The sequence below is a fragment of the Mugil cephalus genome, chromosome 15 (assembly GCF_022458985.1).
Source record: "Mugil cephalus isolate CIBA_MC_2020 chromosome 15, CIBA_Mcephalus_1.1, whole genome shotgun sequence".
In the NCBI taxonomy this organism is placed as follows: domain Eukaryota; kingdom Metazoa; phylum Chordata; class Actinopteri; order Mugiliformes; family Mugilidae; genus Mugil; species Mugil cephalus.
This window is the reverse complement of record NC_061784.1, coordinates 7032565-7053472: the sequence shown is the minus strand read 5'-3', so window position 1 is coordinate 7053472 and position 20908 is coordinate 7032565. Positions and strand designations below refer to the sequence as shown.

The following is a 20908-nucleotide window of genomic DNA, read 5'->3' as shown; positions in this document are numbered from 1 at the left end:
CAAACTTATGCTGCAGTTTTAACAGTGGCCAGATTTGAAATTCTCTTATCATTTTTCCAGTTTAATCTCAAACATGAATTTGTGGGAGGTAACATTTTGGAAAAGTTCTGTGGCTGAGAAGAGAAGAAATCATGATATGAACGTTTTATTATACCTAGTTTTGGAAAAAGAGGGCATCCGGAGGACAAGTAGTTGAATTAGCGTGTGTGTGTAAAGGATATGTGTGTGTGTGTGTGTGCATTTGCCTGTGCATATCAGACACAGGCAAATGCACACCTAACACTGTGGTTTGTCAGAGCGGAGGGTTAAATTGGAATGGCTGTTACCCATTCATAAGGTGACATGTGATTGATAGTGAAAGTGAGGGTGGCGCAGAGACTCAGAAGTGAAGGTGGAAAGGCCTCAGTGCGGAAGGAAGTTGACGGTTGACAGGTTGTGATGAGGGAAACTTCCTTCAGAGAAGAAGCGGGAAGTGAGTCACAATGAAACCTGTCAATAACCTACGAGCTGATGCTTTGAGTCTGTGGCTCAATGAGCAGTGACTGTCATAGGGTGCTTATGCTGACACACGCACACACACACACACACACACACACACACACACACACACACACACACACAGACACGTGTACATTGTGGCCTTGCAACAAGATTAAAATACTGTCTATAAAAGCAAAAAAGTAAAGAAAATAGAAACAGGAATTTTCTGAAAGCTGTCCTTGACTGAGGTCTTCCAAAACTAATTTTAGAAACAAAGCAAAAGACAACACAGCGAGGAAGAGATCTGATGCAATCTCATCGTCTGATTTCAGCAAGTCTGCGTGTGAGACCAAGAGGACCTTAGCGTTTGTAAGAGTGTGAAAGAGACAGAAACTATAGAGGACCACACGGACGTGTGTGTCTCTTTCTGTTTATCTGTGTAATAAATGGCACTCGAATCAGCAGGTGTGTCGAGGGCAGTTGGCTTCTCTACGATGACGCCCATCATGTCACCCATCAGCACCCAAACCAGCAAGACTACTTTAACTGAAATTATATCTGACCTTTATTTTCCAGAAGTGCGGAGGCTGTGTGTGTATGTGTGAGTTTTAAATTTGCTTGGCAGCAGCAACAAAACCGTTTTCACCGTTTTACTGTTTTTGCATGTTTAAAAAACGGTGTCTGTGTCCAGTGGCTTCATTAGAAAACCTGTGTCTTGACAGAACTGTGCAAAACAATGCAGTTGGCACATTCAGTAAACTGAACCTACAGTATACGCTATTATTTAAGTTTTTAAGCTTTGTGAAAGCCCTCTGTGTTTCTTTCCTTCCAAGACGTTCAAGGCTAATAAAGATTAGCACATCTTGCCAGGACGTCTGAAAAGGCCCATTTCATTGCAAAGATAAAAGGTCGTTTCATAGTGATCTCTCTCTCCTGTGGATTATGCTCCCAATGACAGACGCGTAGGTAATAACATGAGTAAAAACAGTATATCATGAGAGATAAAGCAGAGAAGAGGTTACTGTGATAGACAAGAGTTCAGCCTGTCCCGTGAAGCAGCCAGAACATGTTCATGCCCATAGTCATCCAGTGGAAAAATACAAGCCATTAATCTCGATGCAGCAGTTAGCAGCTCTTTACTCATATCAGCAGAGTACGGAGCCAAAAGGGGAACAAAATGTGACAAAACCTGAGTCTGAACCAATTTTCACAACAAGCCAATCGTCCAAAATCACCGGGTTAAACTCAAAGCCAGACCTGGGGGCGCACAACGTTTATCGGGGTCACGAACAGGAGGAGGAGGAGGAGGAGGAGGAGGAGGCAGAGTTCACACGACGGCACATAAATTACCTGAATGACCCGCAACCACCCAAAAGGTCCCTAAAGTTCTGCGTAAACTCACACTTTCATGTGTGATATCTGTACAATGCACAAGGTACTTTTGGTGCGCCAACACACCCACTGGGGTTTACTCACCCGATGAGGGAGACCATCTGCTCCACTATGTGCCTGCTGAAGGTGATGATCACAAACAGTTTCTGTAAGGCAGAGAAGCACACAGAGGAACAACGAGTCAGTAATTGTACCGTGATCTCACTGCTGGGGTGCTGAACAAGACGTGCGTATCATAGTTTGCTTAGTAATTTCTTTATTCAACCTCACACACACCCTACTCATCATGCCCGAGCCCATGACTTGCATGACCAACGCACTTTGGTCTAAAAGCAGCCGCGGAGGGCAAGAAATAAAAGACGGGGCTCTATGACACAGCGCCGACACAGTACACTAGGTCAGCACATCAAGGCGCTTGTCATCAGAAGAGAGATGGTGTGTGTATATGTGTGAATGCTTAAAGAACAGCCTGCTAGAGGAGTGGAGGAATCAAAGTAGATGTGTCACTGCTTCAGAGGAGGTCTGGATCCGGCTCCTGTCCAGTCTGATTCCCGCTTAGTCACTGGGACAGAAGGGACAAACAGGCAACTGGTGCCCATTCTGGCTCATTTTAGCCTGGTGTCACCCTGAGGGGAGGGGGGGGGCGAGACCTGCAGACACCACTTGACGTTTCAGATGCTTCATTTTTATAAATATCTTTCAGCCACTAAAATTGTGGTCTAGTAACACTTCTGCTCGTCTTCGACGTGCCACTAGAAAGGCTCAACATCTACAACGACAGAGAATTTAGCGGGTCCATCATTACAAACTCACATTGTACATAAAACCCACAGAGGCTTATTTTAAATCCGGTCCAGATACCAAGGTTTCCAAAGATGCTAAATATATACTGACGAATTACAGGGAAAAGTGTATAAAATGATACATGAGACATTTACAGTTTTCTTTTTCATGTAATGATGCAGCAGTGAAAATGCCATCTGGGACACGGATGTATATCAATGTCTCTCTCAATGTAATGTGTATCTTCAGTTAACATGTAGCAAACAAGCTGTCTAAAAATTCTTGAATAGCATAAGCCACAATTTTTAACTGCAATCAGAATATGAATATTTTGCACAAAATCTCACGCGACTGACGAAACAAATAGTGTGAAACTCCTGACACACGGAGGAGTTTCAATACTTGGCTCGCTAACGAGTGAGGTAATTATGTTGACTTAAGGTTCGCAAATTGAAACGCTGCACGCCGGTATCTCTGAGAAATTTGAAAAACGACGAAAGGGTGCAACAGGGAAAGCCGCAGAGGGCATGAAGATAAAGTTGAACTATAGCTGGACAAAAATAAATGTGACAGACTTGTCAGCTCAAGCCCTAGAAGCTCACACACGACAGATCACTCAGGACCCGCACGCACCAGGGCAATTTTAATTTCATGTGACAGTGCTCTCTGATCAATGCTCTGTTTCTGTGTTTGCTGCAAGGTTTTTGAACTAAAAAAAAAAAAAAAAACGACAACAACAAAAAAAATAATAAAAGTTATAACTGGCTTTCACAAAGTGAAAACACTGACCTTTGCTATCATGTGATTTTTCTACCTATAAATAAATAAACGGTGATGTTACCGCCTTTCACTTCAGCTTTGCCTCTTGGATATTACTACAACAGTGCCCTCACAGATACGTACAACTGATCTTTGATCTTGCACAAAGCAAGGAGGAAGGGACAGACACAGGAAAGCTGACTAAGATGTCTTAGATGTGTCTGCTCGGAAAATGATGGTGACATGCTGATTGCAGTTAACTGATAGTGCTGCTAAGAGCGACACACATCCCAGTAAAAAGTGACTGTTACGCACAAGCACACTAACAAGAGGAAGTCGGTGCATCAGTTCTCAGCAGCTCACAGTTTATTGAGTATTGGGAGCGATAAAGAGCACTGAGGAAACTTAGAGTAATATGGAAGTGAGAGTAGTCATTTTTTGTGACTGACACATTCAGATTAAAATGTCAAGCGTCGCACAGGTCAAAATGTTATCTTTTTTTTTTGTTGTTCGATATTGAATCACATCCTTTGCCACACCTCACCACGCCTCTGTTCTCAGGACAATCTCAAGGGTCTGAAACGTGCACTTCCATGACATCACCTCGTGATCCTCATGTGACCTGCCGCTGACATTAACCATTCACCGGCGAAGCTCACCGAGCAATAAAAGGAATTGTTACCGAATAAAACAAGCTTCCTCCTTGGAGACCGGTGAGAACACACCTGAAGCACAGGTAAAATCCCAGATCAAAAATGCGCTTTGAAGCGCTGAGGCTGCTCACATTTTTACGCCCACACACACACACACACACACACACACACACACACACAAGCGTCAAAATCCCCTTTTGTTCCCTCTTGGCCCGAGAGGGAGAATGTCACCTGCTCTCTAGTGCGCTTTCTTCTAATGGGTATTGTTTTTCTGTTCACACTGTAAACCACTGAACCATTTGCATTAGAAGCAAAACTTGAGCTGGAAGAAAATTAACGTGAGCAGACAGAGGAGAGATTGGGGCCCCAAGACGTGCAGGAGAGCCGGGTAAAATCTTTCTTTCCGTGAGACAGAGAGGGACACACCTCTGTCGGTGGGGAGCTCCTGGGACCCCTGGGTGTAATCTGGTCCTGTGTGTGTCTCTGATTGTTCCTGCCTTGCATGCAACCCCCCCCCTCCCTCCTTCTCCCCCAATCTGTCCCTCTCTCTTTCTCCATCACCTCCCACAGACAATGTTTATCTGCTTTAGCTTCGGCTCCCTCGGTTCACATATGTTTTTCTCAGATTGATGGAGAGAAATACTTTGTGCGTGTGAGGATTAAGGCCAGAAAATACTTTTCTTTCTTTCTTCCTTTTTTTTTTTTTACCTTTCTCTTTGTCACAATGAGCAAATTCCAGCTTCAGCTTAGAAAACAAAATGTCAAGACCCTGACGGTAATCACAGACATACTGCAAATTCCTGGACGCAAATTGAAGATTTTTCCAGGATCAGTAGGAAGGTTTGTGTTGCCAAGTCTTCAAACTGGAGCTTCTCATTCAAAGTTCACTACGCAGCTTTTACCAACCTACAAGCCTTAGCTCTACTGTAGCCTGGTCAGTCAACTGTACAATGTACTGGGGAGGCTGCAGCTGCAATCACAAAATGGTTGACTCCCCCTACTTTTGCTACACAAAATGGCCTCCTGACTACCAACTGACTACAGAGCAGAGATGCTCCAGCTGAGAGTGATTCATTATTCATCACATTCCTCCCTCTGCACAACATTAAAACTGCATTCACATCACCGCCTGAAATATGTTTTAGTCTCTAATGTCTTTAATGAAAAATGTAACAAATAAATGATAAATACTATGACATCAAATGCTGTGAAACTGTTCTTTAAGGTACATCTGAGTGCTCTGCATTTTAAAATAATCACTTTTGGTGTGAGTGTGTGTGGGGAACAGAGTCCCTGCATTAGTTACATGGACATATATAATTTAAATACAACTTACCTGAATGTGCATTTTGATGACAGCTTTCCCTATGAGTGTTGCTCCAAAGAAAGTCCAGAATGGCACCAAGAAATGTCCACAAGTTATTCCTGCGAGGTCAAACAGGGGATTTGGAATCTGAAGGAAAAACAATAGAAACAATTAAGCTTGATATTGATATGAATTCACCTGAAGAAAAACAAACCAGACACAGAAAAATAAGTGACAAATAACGTCACAGAATATTAAAGAGCATTCAGTATCTGTGCTTACATCTTTTTCTACAGGAAAAACAAAAGAGGGTGATGGATTTTGCCTTGACAATATCTACAATATAACATCTACAATATTTTTTGCTCAAATTTTGAGTTATTCTAGATGCTGCACAACTGTCATGTTATGTGAATGTGGGCATGAATAAATATTATTTAGAATGAAAAATCCCACAGAACAAGTGAAGAAAATGTTTCAAATATATACATGTTTCATATCCATATATTTATATCTATACATATAAATATAAATCTATATAAAAAAAACTGCTGAGTGACTTACTGAGGCGCAGGCTAAGATCCCAAAGAATCCAACCTTCTGGATGAGTTTCTGTACGGCTACTTTTGCCCGGGATGCGAAGTCCTGAAAAACAGGAAAGAGGGGAAAATGTCTGATTCACCCTTCTGAGGTTTACTGACCATATTCTATTGAAATATTCTGAAGACAGACAGACAGATGGACAACATCAGGAAACATTTCAGACCAGAGACACTGATTTTCTTTTTTTTTCTAAGCTGAAAATTGCAAAACAAATAATTACTCTTGTAATTACTGTCACAGAGTGTCTTTCAGATACGTATCATGCTGCATTTATAATAAAAAGTCATTTCTGACAGCTTCAAACTGTCAGAAATAATTAAAAGGATAATTGGTGATGTGCAATTAATATGACACATTATCAGTAATTAATTTCTGGCAAATTTTAGCTTGATAAGTAAATGGTTTTGAGGTGAAATAATAAATTACACTGCTGAAATTTAATAAAGGTAAGTGAGAGAAAAATGCTTTTCTATTGTTTTTTTGAAGAATTCAAGTAGAAGGGGGAATATCACGGAGCTGAGTGAAATAAACGTGCGTAGTCATCAGTCCGCTGCTGGTTTTCAGGTGTTATGCAATAAATGCTTCATAATCCATTCCAATGTCAACATAAAACAAATGAAGATTTTATTATAATTTATGTTGGGATGATATTATATGATGCTCTATGAGCTGTGTTTTCAGGTTTTTTCTGTCTTCTCACACTGTTTCATTTTCTTTACAATTCACAGTCTCTACTTTAACATTAAAGCTTTCCATTTTATATCTAAAAACACATTGTTGTCCAGATGAAACGAAAAATGGGTGAATTAACTGGTTTTAAAATCGTGGCTTGTTTCTATATGAGTGTGAAGGAGCAGTAGCTGCAACAGAGCAATTCTCTAACTTCTGTAAATCTGTCATCAACTTTAACCAATTACTGTACAAAATGTAACCAGGCAAACATAATATTTAGATCTTGAAAAATGAGAAGTACAAGAGTACAGACTGTTCAGAGCTTGAAAGTGCATATAATTTAAAGAAAAATGTACCCAGAGTGGTTTTCACTTACTAAATACTGGAATTTCAGTTTGTGAATCCTCCAAAATTTAGGTGCTTAATTTGAAGTGATAAAAATGCACAAAAAACAACACTAATGCATGCACCTATTTAAACTACTTGTATAGTTTATAATTTATAATTCATCCAAATTTCTAGACACAATGTGAAAAGTACAAGTGATTTTGAACTCTTGCTGTGAAAAAGTTGCCAGTGTGTGTATTTAGCACAGACAAAAAAAATTACTATTAAACAATTTAAATGTAAAAACATGGATTTCAAGAGTAAATCAGGTCCTGCGCTTATTTCTTCACCACTCTGTCGACATAAATATAATGATGTCCACATCTAAATGTAGTGATTCACCTGTCAGGCTTTCGAAAAGAATTTCAAGACTCATCCGTAAACACACTTCTTCATTCAAGGTGAGTAAAACAGTGGTTTTAACACGTCTGTATCTCGCATCTAGTGACAGATTTTAATCCCTTTGTCACTGGGAATGCGAGATCAAGACAACAGGCTTTGGTCATTACAGTGACTCACAAATTCTTAGCTTTTCTGCTGGTCTTACCCTATCCCTCTTGACAGCTCCACAAAAGCCTCTATTCACAGCAATGACACAGAATTTTCCTCAATATACCTTTTCTGGGAAAAGAAGCTTTAATCTGTTTGGATTTTACTTCTGGGAACTTTGTGTGAATACAAAGGACAACCTTGGACTTTTCATATGTTTGGATGGACACTGAACATCTAGGTAATTTCTAAAGTCATTACTTTAATATCATAACAAGATTTGGAACTGTAAAACAATTTTTTCTTCCCACAAAGAAACCGTGGTGGTGTGTGTAAACCTATACACTATACTTTATTAAGAATATTGTTTTTCCAAAAGTATTTATTGAAACTTTTTGTTTTATTTGTGATCTTTTATGTGTGTTCCTTGTTTCATCAGCGAAATAAATATTTTACTGCAGGAAAACTGTACAACGGTTTTCATTCTCTCTTATTTCTACATTTCTCTGAGCTTCTCTTGGAGTTGCTGAACTTTTGAGGATGATGAACAACATGATAATTCTTTGTTTGCAAAGCCAATTAAATTATGTAGTAATATTGTCTATTTTTTAAATAGAGTGAACTTGTAATGTATTAAAACAATTATTTAAGCAATGCAAATTAAGGGATTTGTTTATTGCAGCTCTTTAATAGTAAACATTTGTCAATAGTGTCTAAATAATTATTTTGCAGAACAAAGCATTAAAGGCATGCCCGATTTATCCTGACAAGCAACTAAAGGCTAAGAAATTAGAGATTTCAGGCCTGGAATATGAATGTGACACTGCTGGAGAGTCTGCTATATGAAATTAAATACTTTAAAAAAAAAAATAATAGCAATCTTTTGTGTCTTGAAAAAACAACTTCATTTTATATTTCACAAGAATATTTTAATACAAGACTAACTCATATTACTTATAATAACAAGTACAAGAAGGCCTTTTTTTTTCTAAAGTGACACAGAGACATTTTCTTTTAAGCAGGTATGAACATATATGTTGGTTTTAACTTTACATTTAAGACATTTATAAAATTAATTACTTTTGGAATTTTCTGGTGATTTTCAGGTGTACAATGTTTCCAAACTGCATTGACTGTATTTTAAATAAAATAATCAAATAGTAAGTGGTTCTTGAAGATCATTTGTTCTATTTGAAGCAAATTTTCCTACTGAAAGCACATTTTTCCCCGTCTAATACAACACTAATTCAAGAGGAAAAGAAACTACAGGAAAAACACATTTCTTGTGATATTAAAAGGCAAAGAAAAGTGGATCTTTTCTACAAAGCAAGGCCTCAGTTTCTAAAACAGATTAGTTTGAAAAAGAGGTGCAGGAAGGGGGCTTCCAATACATGATCATACCTAATATGGTCAACAAAACCAGTACAGTGCTGATGACATTCTTTGCGGGGTGTAACCCAGTGGACAGGAAATTTGAGAGACATGGGAGGTCGCCTAATAAGGTGGTGGTGGGGGGAGCGAAGGGACGCAAAATCTGATTGGCTGAAGATTTGAATTTCTGCCTCCGCTGATGTCCAATCATAAATGTTTCTCCTTGGACAACCCTGTAGTTTTAATTCTAGCCTGTCCCCGCGTGTGCACATGAGCGTGTTGGTGTGTGTGTGTGTGAGAGAGTTGTTCAGCTGGTGGGAGACAGGGAGGGAAGGAATGTGTATGGCTGGCTTACAGCTGAATTGCAGAGGACCGTGTCTGGACCGGGACACCTGACAAACATGCCTGTTCGGGCGCAGGCAGAATCCTACAGAACCAATCAGCGCCACTGGCCCTCGAATCCCTTTCGTCTCCTGACGTCACGCGCTCTGTTTACATTAGGTGCCGTAGTTTAAATTTTGGCTCACGCGGAGAGAGACAGAGCATGGAAATATCACCACAGTGCGAACACAGGGTCCCCAAGGAGGCGAGGGGAGGGTGTAAAAGGATGTGTGTGTGTGAACTTGTGACACAGTGATTTACTATAGCTGAAGTGTGTACTTGGATTCTCTCTGTATTCTTCATTTCTGGGCCAGAGAAGCGTCTATCTTGGATGGCTGGAGTTCAGACATCCAGACTCTGCCGTTGGCGGCTTATGGAAAGTCACCATTTCTGCCAGGCAGCATGCCAAAGACTGTCTGCTGCCCCCCGCCACCCCCCCCCCCCCTCCTCCCAAACCCCAACCGCACCGCACCACACCACACCACTGCTCCCATCACTACCGGCCTGCAGGGCTGGGCTTAGCAGCAATTACATTTGGTAAGCTCTTGTCAAGGATACAGCGCCATAAACGATGGAGGTTAGGGTCCAGGTTTACTCACTAACCCCACATGGAGTCAACCCCTGTGAGGAACGGTGCTTTGTAGGTTCGTTTTTTCCCCCCTCTTAAATTTGGCTTGGAGAGATTACTGAAAGCATCATTTAAATGAGTCAATCATAGTTTTTACTTTGTTCTCTTTAAAGCATGTTCCCACCATGTGAGCCGCTGTCGTGTCACAATTATTTAACTCTTTGGAAAACACAGAGACTGTATCTGAACTTAAACATAAAAAAAAAGCACTGTGGTAAATATATTGTAGATTAATTAATGCAATAGATGGGGAATAACGGGGTCTGGTCAGCATAAACTAAAATATATGACTATATATGATAAATGAAAATAATTAAAATAACATCTGTTGGAATGGAACATTTTAATCGCCGTTAAAGACAATAGTCTCCCCCAGTCAAAAGGAAAGCATCACTACAGTGTATAACTATTTGTGGCCGGCCACGGTGAGTCCTCGTGTGTTGACAAGAAGTGCGTGGGAGCAGGAGCTAAATACGAAGCTAACAGACCAGCAATGACGTGCTGCCTTAGACGTAGTTCACTCCTCGTCTACATGAGCACAACAAGGTTTAATTCAATGCAAAAACACTCGTACAGTTCACTATACAAACTACACAGAATCTATTTTTTTGTCAGTGATGTTTGTGATACGTGTGGACAGTCCCCATTTTAGGGGGAGGTTTTTAACACCTTGGGCAGAGCTTACGATCAGATAATTTCTCAGAATTCATTTTTGGTGAGTATGACAAGCGAGTATTGGCATTTTCTACTTTGCTACGTTAAGACATTTCAAGATATATGGAGCCCCTTCTTTAGCAGTGGTAAACTCTCTTGATATATCTCCAGCTCTAGAGGAGGATTCAGCTTCTCTGTATGTACTATGTTTTTATATATATATTTATTTACGATTATTTTTTATTTTTATCATCATCATTGTTTATTTGATTTTTTTTCCCTACTTCTTTTATCTGTTTATTTCCTTGTTTATCTTCGTCATTTGAGTACATATATATGTTTGTCTTTGGCTCTGACCTGAAAGGAGTTTATTCACAGGGTGGGAAGAGACAAGAGGATAATTGATGTGTAGCTGTATAATTGTAAGAATGTACAATTATTCTGATAACTGTTTACTACCGTTGCTTGCCTGTATGGGGATAAGAAACAAAATCCTGTTCAATAAACAAAGTTGGGGGAAAAAAAAAAACATAATAGTCTGAATATCTGAGGTTGCTAGGTGATAGCTGAACAAAGAGAGAGATGTTTTTTGAACTTGGTCAAGCAACCTCAAAGCAAAATAAACTCTGATATCGAGGGAGGTTTTCTTTATGCGTTTTCATCTGCATAGTACAACATACAGAATGATGACATCTGTTTATTTTGGATTTACTGGCGAGTTCCTCACTTTTTTATTTTGAAAAAGTTGGCAAAGTAAACAGTCTTCAGTAGGCTCTCGTACTTCCGACGAGGTACAAAGTTCAGATAGACAAAAAGCAGGCAACTACAGGGCACTCTGCTCCATGTGGAAAATTAAAGTGTCAGACAAGGAAAAATCTATGCATAGCCTATACACAAGTCAACACCCACGCACATTTTTCTCTCCCTCTCTCTGTGTTTTCTTTTTTTTTTTTTTCTCAATGAAAGTCTTTCACACAGAAGACACACATCTCGGGAGCAGTCGCGAGCCCCCTGACATGAAGACGGCTAAAGTTCATCTCATTAACTCCTGACAAGCCCGCGCCCGCTCTGTCTGGCACAGGAAGTGGAGTGATTAAAGACTCCTGACGCAATCGAAGCTAGAGTCCTCTTTCAAGAAAAAGAAGATGTACGCACTGAAATCTGTCCAGAAGTGCACACACGCACATACACGCACACACAAATGCACCCCTGAGTCCACGTTGACAAATTCTTTAACAAGCTGTGGTTAAAGGGAAGCTGGTTTTACTCTGACTCACCCCCCTCCTTTCAAACAGTTTACTGGAAATAAAGAGGGAGGAGGAAGGAGGGGGCACTTTCAGAGAAGTCACGTGACGGGGCTGGGCAAACCACAGCACAGAGAGCCTTTGAGTGCAGTAGGCCAGGGGGGAAGGCAGGCATACGCCCAGCGCAGATGGCCCTGATTTGAGTTACAGGAGATACAATCCTGGGAGTTGGCAATCAAGAATTCACAGCCTGTTAACCCCTTCCGTGCCAGATGGAAAAAAAAAAAAAAAAAAAAAAAAAAAGAATCCAGGAAATAACTTCGTAATCAAGTTACAAGGAATCACAGACACGATCCGTGCAGGATCTTCCAAGACAGTCTGTGTCAATACTGTGGACTCCTATCCTGCACACAGTGTTCTTGAACAGAGCAAGAGATTTAAGAGGGGGGAAAAAAGCTGATGTTCATGACATCAGCGTCTGGAGCCGTTAGAAAAGGCATGACTTCATTATTTTTGAATAGCTCTGTTGAATGAATGAGAAAAAAAAAAAACCCAGAGTGCATTGCTGCCGCGCATCACGTGCACTTGTGGCAGGAAGTTGGCACGTGTAGGCTGGGAGAAATACCAGTGCGTTTAAGTCAAAGTGCTGGCACCTACAATCCTCTGTAACTTGAGCAGAGCGGACGATGTCAGCATCCTAATCCAGCTCCGCTGCCACAGGGTGGAGACTGTGTGTGTGTGAGGAAGGAGTGTGTATGAGGAGCAATGTAAGGTTGTGCTGTCACATCCTTGATTACAAAATTCAACTACTTCCTGCCTAAAACACAACAATCCAAAGATACCACAGTTCCAATCCCATGGGAGTCTGTCTCCACTTCAACAACTACTAATATTTAAGTTTTAATTAAGAAAAAAAAAAATGCCCAAAACAAACGCTGACACAAATCCACAGTGTATGCGTCCGTCCTCCTTAAGAGGCATAAAAAGGGAAAAGGGTGGACAAGTGCGAATCAGAGAGGTGTTGCAGGAGCGCCTTGAGTAAAACAGGGAACCCCAAGAACATCCGAGTAGTAGTAAAAGCCCTGGTGAGAGAAAAACTGTTTCCGTATGTGGCAGGTCCTTGCTGCTGCAAGCAACCTGTCTCCAGATGCTGTCCAATCACGCAAGCACACGCAACATACATGCAAATACACAGCTGACAGATACGGTGAGTGGGAACGAGAGAGACAGAGAGAGTAATGCACAGTGGAAGACACACAGACTTTGAGAGAAAGAATAAGAGCTCATCAACTGAGGGACCGAAAAAGAAACAGAGAGGAAACAGAGAGAGAGAGAGAGGGAGAAGGAGAGAGAGAGGGCGAGAGAGAGAGAGAGAGAGTGAGAGAGCGGCTAAGGCTGTTTACAGAGTCAGCAGCGTCACTTCTAATCTACCCTTCCACAGATGTGAATCAAACAGATGATGCTCCTCCTGCGTCACAATGCTAGTTTGTTTGAGGAAAAGACACGCACAAGCTCTCCGATGCTGGGGCGGTCATTTAGACAAAATCTCTTCTTCCCAACGCCGCCCATTTGTCTCCCTCTTCCACTGTCTCCAGCTCTTGCTTCGGTGAGAAGTGCTCCTTCATCAATAAGTGGTGTCAGAGCGGTATTCCCACAGATGCTGCTCCGAACGGAGCTGATGTTGGTGCCAACCAACACCTGTCCGTGTTATGAGTACGCGTGCACCAGAAAGCAGATGCTGCGCGCCGACTGTAAACCAGCAGCCCGGATTCTTCTCGCTCTATAATTCTGAGACTTTCTATTAATGTCTTACTTTTTATATGGGGAGACAGTTGAACGACTTCGATCATTAAAAAATATAGTCGAGGCAAGAGTTCGCTGGTCAACATTAATGTCAACATGCAGAACAGCATATCTCGACTACGAACCAACATGCATCTTATTTTTAAATATATATATATTAATATATAATAATAAGTATATTTTAATGATTTACTTGATGATACTTTATATACTCTATGTCTATCCATTTCCGTCTACAAACATGCAGGGAAAGCAGGCACAGTGTAAACAGGTATGTGTTTGTGACAACAGATCACCTCTTATAACTTGGGGCATTAACAATGTACTAGATATGTGCAACTAATTGAAGTCAAAACACCGTACCTGCTTTGATGTCAGTAACACATGTCGTTCAAAATGTTGTCGCGAAGAAGGTTCCCCGAGGGTGATTTTCTGACACTAGAAGTCAATGTTGTAATTCAGGGTCCGGGAGCTCTTACATGAAGTTTGTGATATTCTTGAATTAGTTCGAGAGAAACTATTGAAATCATGGATTTATTATCTATGCGAATGGATAAATTTGTTATTTAAACTATGAAATTCTGCTGATAGCTTTTCCACTAATACTAATTTGCAGTTTAAAAAAAAAAAAAAAAAAAATTTATTGTTCAGCTCTTTCATGAAACAAATGAATAAATAAATTGTTGTGGCTTATGGTAAGTGAATATTAGTTAATATACTGAACAACATGGAAAGAAAGCAATGATTTGTAGGGGATTCAGTTTAGATACACGCAAAAAACATGGAATATATCTTACAGGTTTTGCATACTATGGCCAGTATAATTTTTGTCAACAGTATCAATCATCAATCTTGCATGCATGCTAAAAAGTAAAATACACGCTAAAAATGATGAAAAATATTCCTCTGAATCACTCTTTTGATCTTTGAGATAATGAAAATTAATAAATAATAATTTAATAAAACTAAAAGGAGTTATCATTAACAATTTGGTACTGTCTGCTGAGGGTTATTTGCAAAAGCGAGGTTAAGTGAGTCTGCTGCAAGGTTCAAAACCATTTACGGGAGCGCTCGTTTAACTGCACTTGACCTGTCTGATTGTTTGGCGAACTATGGCAGAGTGAGAAAAGCATTCCACAGACTGAACACTGGACAGACAAATTTGATGAAAAGCCTTGACAAAACCACAAGCATGTTTCCCTTCATTCCTCCTCCTCCATTCATAATCACAAGATGGTGGGAAAATAAATATTTACAATGAGCCGTTAGGCACTGTTGAAACAATTGCAGGGATGTTTGATATAAGAACATATTGTTCCGGCCATTTCCAAATGAGGGGCCGGAAATGGCAAGAACATTTTACTCAAATGCATCATTGCTGTTCTCTTAGTCATAATGTTGTGAAAGCACTAGATTCCTCTTGAAACGAGGACACTGAAGACACTGGGATGAAATGTGGTCAGGACCTACACACACACACACAGTTTATAATGTGTGGTAAATTTGGCACACCAGATTTGACTTTAGGGAGATTGCAATGACTGATTTGTAGAAATAATTATTAATTACACAAAATAAATCAAAAATGAATATAAGATAAGATGGGATAATCCTTTAATTTATCCCACAGTGAAAAGAAGGGCACACATGGAAGATCTTAGGAGTAAAACTTGTGCGTTGTGGGGAGTAAGGTAAAGAAAAACAAAGTGACAGAATGACGGACGATGCAGGGAGCAATGTGTCACCTGTGCGGACTCGGTCTGATCCAGCATTTCCTCAAATTTCTGGTAATCCTCGTCATCAGGTTCAGCCCCAGACAGCCGTGCAGCCCGTGCCATAAAGTACGGTGGGAGCTCTCCTATTGCTGTACCTGCACCCTGTTCACACAGGAACAAATACACAGACATATACAGAGATGTTTAATTGGTGCATATCAGCTGTTCACGTTTATTGCACTGACAAAATAGTGAGAAAGACAGAGACAACCGCTCCTCTAAAAGCCATCATCTCTCTGTGTACATGAATGTTGACTTCGGGATTTTTATTTGTATCCATTTCAGTGGACTTTATGTCCTGTGGTTTATTTCATTGCTTTGCATTGTTATGGATTTAGTAGTTTGGCTGTAAAAATCCAATATATAAGCTTGTTAATTCTTAACACCAGTACAGTACCATGGTTCCCGGGGGGTTAATGTAGCAAAATATCAATATCCACTTTCCAAAGAAGCTTGCGCTGCTTGACGTCTGGGATTGTGTGATCAGAGCGCTTAAATGGGAATAAAACGGAAAGGATTTACGAGAATGAAAATCCCAGAGATTATTAAACGATCATGGATACATTAAACAGAGGTCCAGGGATGGTGAAAACCCATATGCTAGCTCTAAACAGCACATCAACAATTATGCTGTTAACTGCTCTGTTCCAATATACTTGGACGTGAGGAATGCAGTGTTTTTCAAATTTAGGATGTGTGAAAAAGTCCAAGAAACAAGATATCAATGTCCAACGGCTAAAGGGAGCTTGTAGCCATAAAGCACTGGAGCCTGTGTGATTGAGAGGGATTTAACAGGAAGAAAGCGGAAGTGATTTGAGGAGAATAAATCCTCAGCACTTCAGTTGGTTCACCAAGTTCATCCACCAAAACATGAGAAAGGGGCAGGAGTGGGGGGAGAGACGGGGTAAGGGTTACAGACTTAATTAACACAATGAAAACAGCCGCCAAGAAATGCAGTGTTTTTGGAGTTTCTCACAGCTCATTATTTTAATGTTTCCAGGCACAATGCGGAAAGTATGGGTGCAGGGAGGATGAGAAGATATGGTTAGTATAAGTTACAATTACAGATTGGAAATGATGTCAAGCCTCGATGCATTTCTAACATCCTGCAGAGACAGCAATTGAAAAATCTATCTTTTGCACTGAAATTCAGTCGTCTGGGTGAAACGCACACACAAATCACAGCTTTAATCTCTCCCAAAAGAGAATAACTAACTAATCACAGGCACATTACTTGTATGTTTGCTGAATGGCTGAGCCAGAAGATGATTAGTGGGTAGTTAGCAACCATGGCAGCGACAACAAGCCCAAACAATCATTCTCAGGGGGCAGTGCTATCCCTAAACCTGGCAGACTGAATCTTTAATCTGGACACCCTGTTCTCTTGTTAACACTGCAGTCTTTGATGAAATCTGCCAGTTTTTTCTCATAATGGAGACGTGTCTTAATCTCCCTGGCAGCTGCTCCATTCAATAGTCCAGCCTCTGTTTGTGAGCGTGGGGCTGTGTGTGTTTGTGTAGGGGGCAATGAAACACGTCCACCTGCACAGTGGTGGTGGTGTTTGAAGTGGAGCACTTAAGGGACCTACAGTAGGAGACGGAGAGGCTTCGAGAGGGAGCGGAAAAGACAAAGAGAGAGGAGGAAAGAAAACGGGGAGCGGAGGCAGCGGTGGCTGTGAGGAGGGAATGCCTCGCGTCCCATCACCGGCGTATCCAGAAGGTGGGAGGGTGGCAGGAGGAGGGGATGTTGGCGTGGTTGCTTTGAAACCGTGGGCGCAACAGGTGTCTCCAACTGTAGAGCTGACAAGCCGAGGCGGCGGCCGTGCCAGGCTGAGGTTACAGGGGGTGGTGGTGATTGGGTGGCAGTGGATCCAAGGGGATTGGGTGGCACAAACACACCCACAAACGCAGAATTGGATATCGCTCCTCAGAGCACGATGCTGTTGCTGGTGTGGCTGCAATTTGGCTCGGGAAATCTGACTCCATTTTGAAGCCAGAAGAAATAAAATGCTGTACCTATAATTCAAATGTATGATGTTTTATGTGCAGGGATATATTAAGACTAGATATATAACAAAGATATAATATTGTAGACATATAATATAAGAGTGTATCAACGTGAACTAAAGTGTGAAAACTGACTAATTTACTACGGTATGTTTTTTTTTATATTAATGGAACATGCTTCAGGTTAGTGCTGGAGGGGATGAATAAATATTATCATGACAGAACAGATATTCAATAGATTAAATACTTACAAGTTTGTATTACATGTGTTGACACCTGTGTTCTCAATTTGACATTTGGAAATGAGCATGCGTGTGTGTTCCTAGGTATGGATAACCGATTACAACAATAAGGAAGCACAGAGGCCAATTACAGTAGACAGCAGGTTATGGAAAGTCTGCCTGGTTCCTGTAACATTGGCCACAATGAAGAAGTAGCTGAGGATGTGTATTTCCCCCTGACATCAGCAGCTTCCACATTATAAAGAACAGGGAAACAGATAACAAAGAACGATTAATCAAATAATTTGTCCATGGCCGAGTTCTCTTTTCCCAGTGTTTTGAGGTTCTGCCTTTATGTGATGAAAAAAGAAATAAACAAATAAAAAGGTAATGTAAGTGGACACGGGAACAATTGGTAGCTGACAATGAAGTCGATAATGGAGTGTGGCTTCTACACACCTGTTTTTTGTGTCCTGTATGTGGGTGTGAATTTAACACAAGCTATTGTCAGTGGTTTCTCCGAGACACGTGTGACTCATTGATAAACCACCACCTTACCCTTAACTAAAAACCTTAAGCACATACGGTCGCTCTCTTTCTCAGAGTCAATTATCTAAGAAGAACCTCTGACGCTGTGTTTAATTTAGCGAGATATTTTTGTACATGTGTAATAGAAATGGTAAAATGTTTCTTCACAAGCCCTGAAAGCAGATACCTTGAAAACATTTTATCTTTCTTGGCAGCCACATGTCTGGTTAGAGGTGTGAAACCATTGACGCTGCTTGGGGGGAAATTCATAGTAGCTGGGGTTTTCCAGGCAAATGAGTTATCAATGACTACATTTGCACATTGTGTCATTTCTAGCTTGAGTCTTTACTGGTGAAGGTTCTGTTACAGAAAAGAAAAAAAGGGTAAATGACGGCCACTGTGACAGTGACACTAAAATTAAATTGCAACGACTACTGAACGTTCAGAGACCGTGCTAAACGAGTTTAACTAGGATGTTAATAGTTTGTGATGTTTTATAAGACACTACATGCTTCATTTTAACTAAAAAATGAACCATTGTCTGTTACGTACAACTAATTAGTGTCCTGGGCTTGTACAATATGATCCCGCCTTTGTTTTAAAAGCCTTCATTTTATGTAATTTTCATGTTTCTACCTCACTCCTTCTAATGACACCTTTCAAAACCCACTGGAAATTCAAAAATGCATGTCGGTCACACTGAAGACGAGACTGTTTTTCTTTGCTCCTGAGAAACCGGCTTTTAGCAGACATGAGGTTTTCACCTGACACCAACAGCATTCAAAGCGTTCACTATAAAAACTGGTCACAGCTAGTGCAACGTCACTGCAGATTGCATCCAAAAGGGAGCCTTGAGAAATGTTTAGAAACTACTACTGTTGATTCTGTAGCCTGTGCAGAAATTCTGCCACATCTTTAGTTGCTCAGGGCTGTAGTTTCCACAGCCAGAGTGTAGCATAAACTCACCCACATACAAGCTTCCAGGCGGACTTTTGACATGATTGTCCAAAGAGAGATGCTTCCTTGGAGGGTTGCCGACTGCACCATCTTGTCCTCTCCCAAGGCGTCCACGCCCACCTGCTCAGCATCAGGGCTTGATGTCTGTGTGCCCTGCTGGGGACAGACTATTTGGTCCGGATAAGGTGGCTCGGGGAAGTCCACAGAGCCACATTCATAAGCTGCCAGGGTCACTGATGCTATGTGTGGTCCCTATAATAGATAGAAAAACAGAGGGAAATAAAGAGAAAAAGAAAGACAAAGACAAATGAGTCAAGAGAAGAGTGGGAGTAAATGTGTTGGAAGTATTCTGAGTCAGAGGAAGACCCCTTTATTATTAGCATGGGAAGAAAGCGATAGCACTGAGTCATATACTGATTGATAAAATTAAGACAGTTATATGTGGGCCAGTCCTGTATGAGATACAGTACACTCTTTTCTTAAATAACCAGTACTTCTCCACAAAATGGTTTCAGTAATATATTTATCCACATAGTCAGATTTTAAATTACTGACAGTTTTAAAGAGTCATTTCTTTCAGGGCAGCTATTGTGAGGAGACCTTTAACTGTTTACTGGTTCAAAGTAAACATCAGAATCTGAGCACCAACTCTACCCCGCTGGCAGAATGCAAGAAACAATTAAACAATTGTGTAAAACTAAGAAAACTGAAACATAAATTCAGTTATGAGTGTTTGCTGTCTGAGAAGAACAAGGAAACTCTTCAACGCCGGCTCATTTGGACAATAAGGCTCAGAACATCATATGAAAGTACAGTATTTGATATGGGTAAATTTTATAAGGAACGGGGGCGGGTAAGGAAGAAAAAGGCATGCAACTTTTCAGTTGCTCTGTAACAAGATATGATAAATGACGAACAAGTATGTAGATGGCGAGGAATGACAGATGATCAAACAGGTTTGCACCACTAGTACGTTCACTGCAAATAAAGGCAGGTCCACAGAGTTGGCCAATTCAGCAAGGCACTTTGTTCTCCATCTATTCCATGTGTTTACACTCATGTGTGTGTGTGTGTGTGTGTAGGATGGGTGCTCCCAGTGACGCACAAGGGCAGTTTGGCATTACACAATGTAGCGCCAAAGAAATCTGGCAAACCTGGGGTGGGGCCTGAACTTCCGGAGCTGCATTGGACCGGGCAGGACAGAACAGGATGGGACATGGGAGGGACAGTGGTGTGTGAGGCAACAGGAAACAAATGTCTTTTCTAGTGCACTCCCTTTAGATGACACAGATTAATTTCTGTACACACAGCATTAGTAAGCAGACGCAGTAATACGCACAATAACACTCCCAGGACTTACAGAGGAAGAATCATGTGCTCACACAGTTATTACCACAGAGACGAAGACAAACATGGAAATTTGTGGTGACCTACAAGGAGAAGTCAAAAAACTCCCAGCACTGACCCAGACTGGACCCTCCTCCGTCTTATGTCTTCCCACTCACTCTCCATTGAGATCATTCTGCCCTGACATTCACACACACAATTCAGTTACACGCACACACACAAACTCATCAAGGTTTGCGTGGACGAGAAAAATTATACTCCACCCGTTCACACCTCCCAGCTCTACCTCAGGTAATGTGTGTTTACCAAACACACACAGACAACCTGCCAACAGAGTGTTGCGTGACTGATTACCTGTTCTCTCTCGCTCTCAGTAACACAGTGTTGCTGCTCCTCATCTTACACTAAAGTCCAGTCCTCTCATGTTGTCCATGTGACTCAACATTAAGCTGCAGCCCAGAACACCACA

General features: G+C 41.0%; 1 protein-coding gene across 3 annotated transcripts in view; it reads right to left on the bottom strand.

Annotated features, from left to right (window-relative positions):
• LOC125021696 (vacuole membrane protein 1-like) overlaps positions 1-20908 on the bottom strand; it is a 54214-nt gene that overhangs the window by 17038 nt on the left and 16268 nt on the right. For all 3 annotated transcript variants that reach the window (XM_047607838.1, XM_047607840.1, XM_047607839.1), the window contains 5 exons: positions 19102-19344; positions 15351-15482; positions 5938-6018; positions 5404-5520; positions 1957-2018 (listed from right to left, as the gene is read on the bottom strand). In XM_047607838.1, the coding sequence (XP_047463794.1) occupies positions 1957-2018; positions 5404-5520; positions 5938-6018; positions 15351-15482; positions 19102-19344 (635 nt within the window). The remainder of the gene's footprint in view (positions 1-1956; positions 2019-5403; positions 5521-5937; positions 6019-15350; positions 15483-19101; positions 19345-20908) is intronic.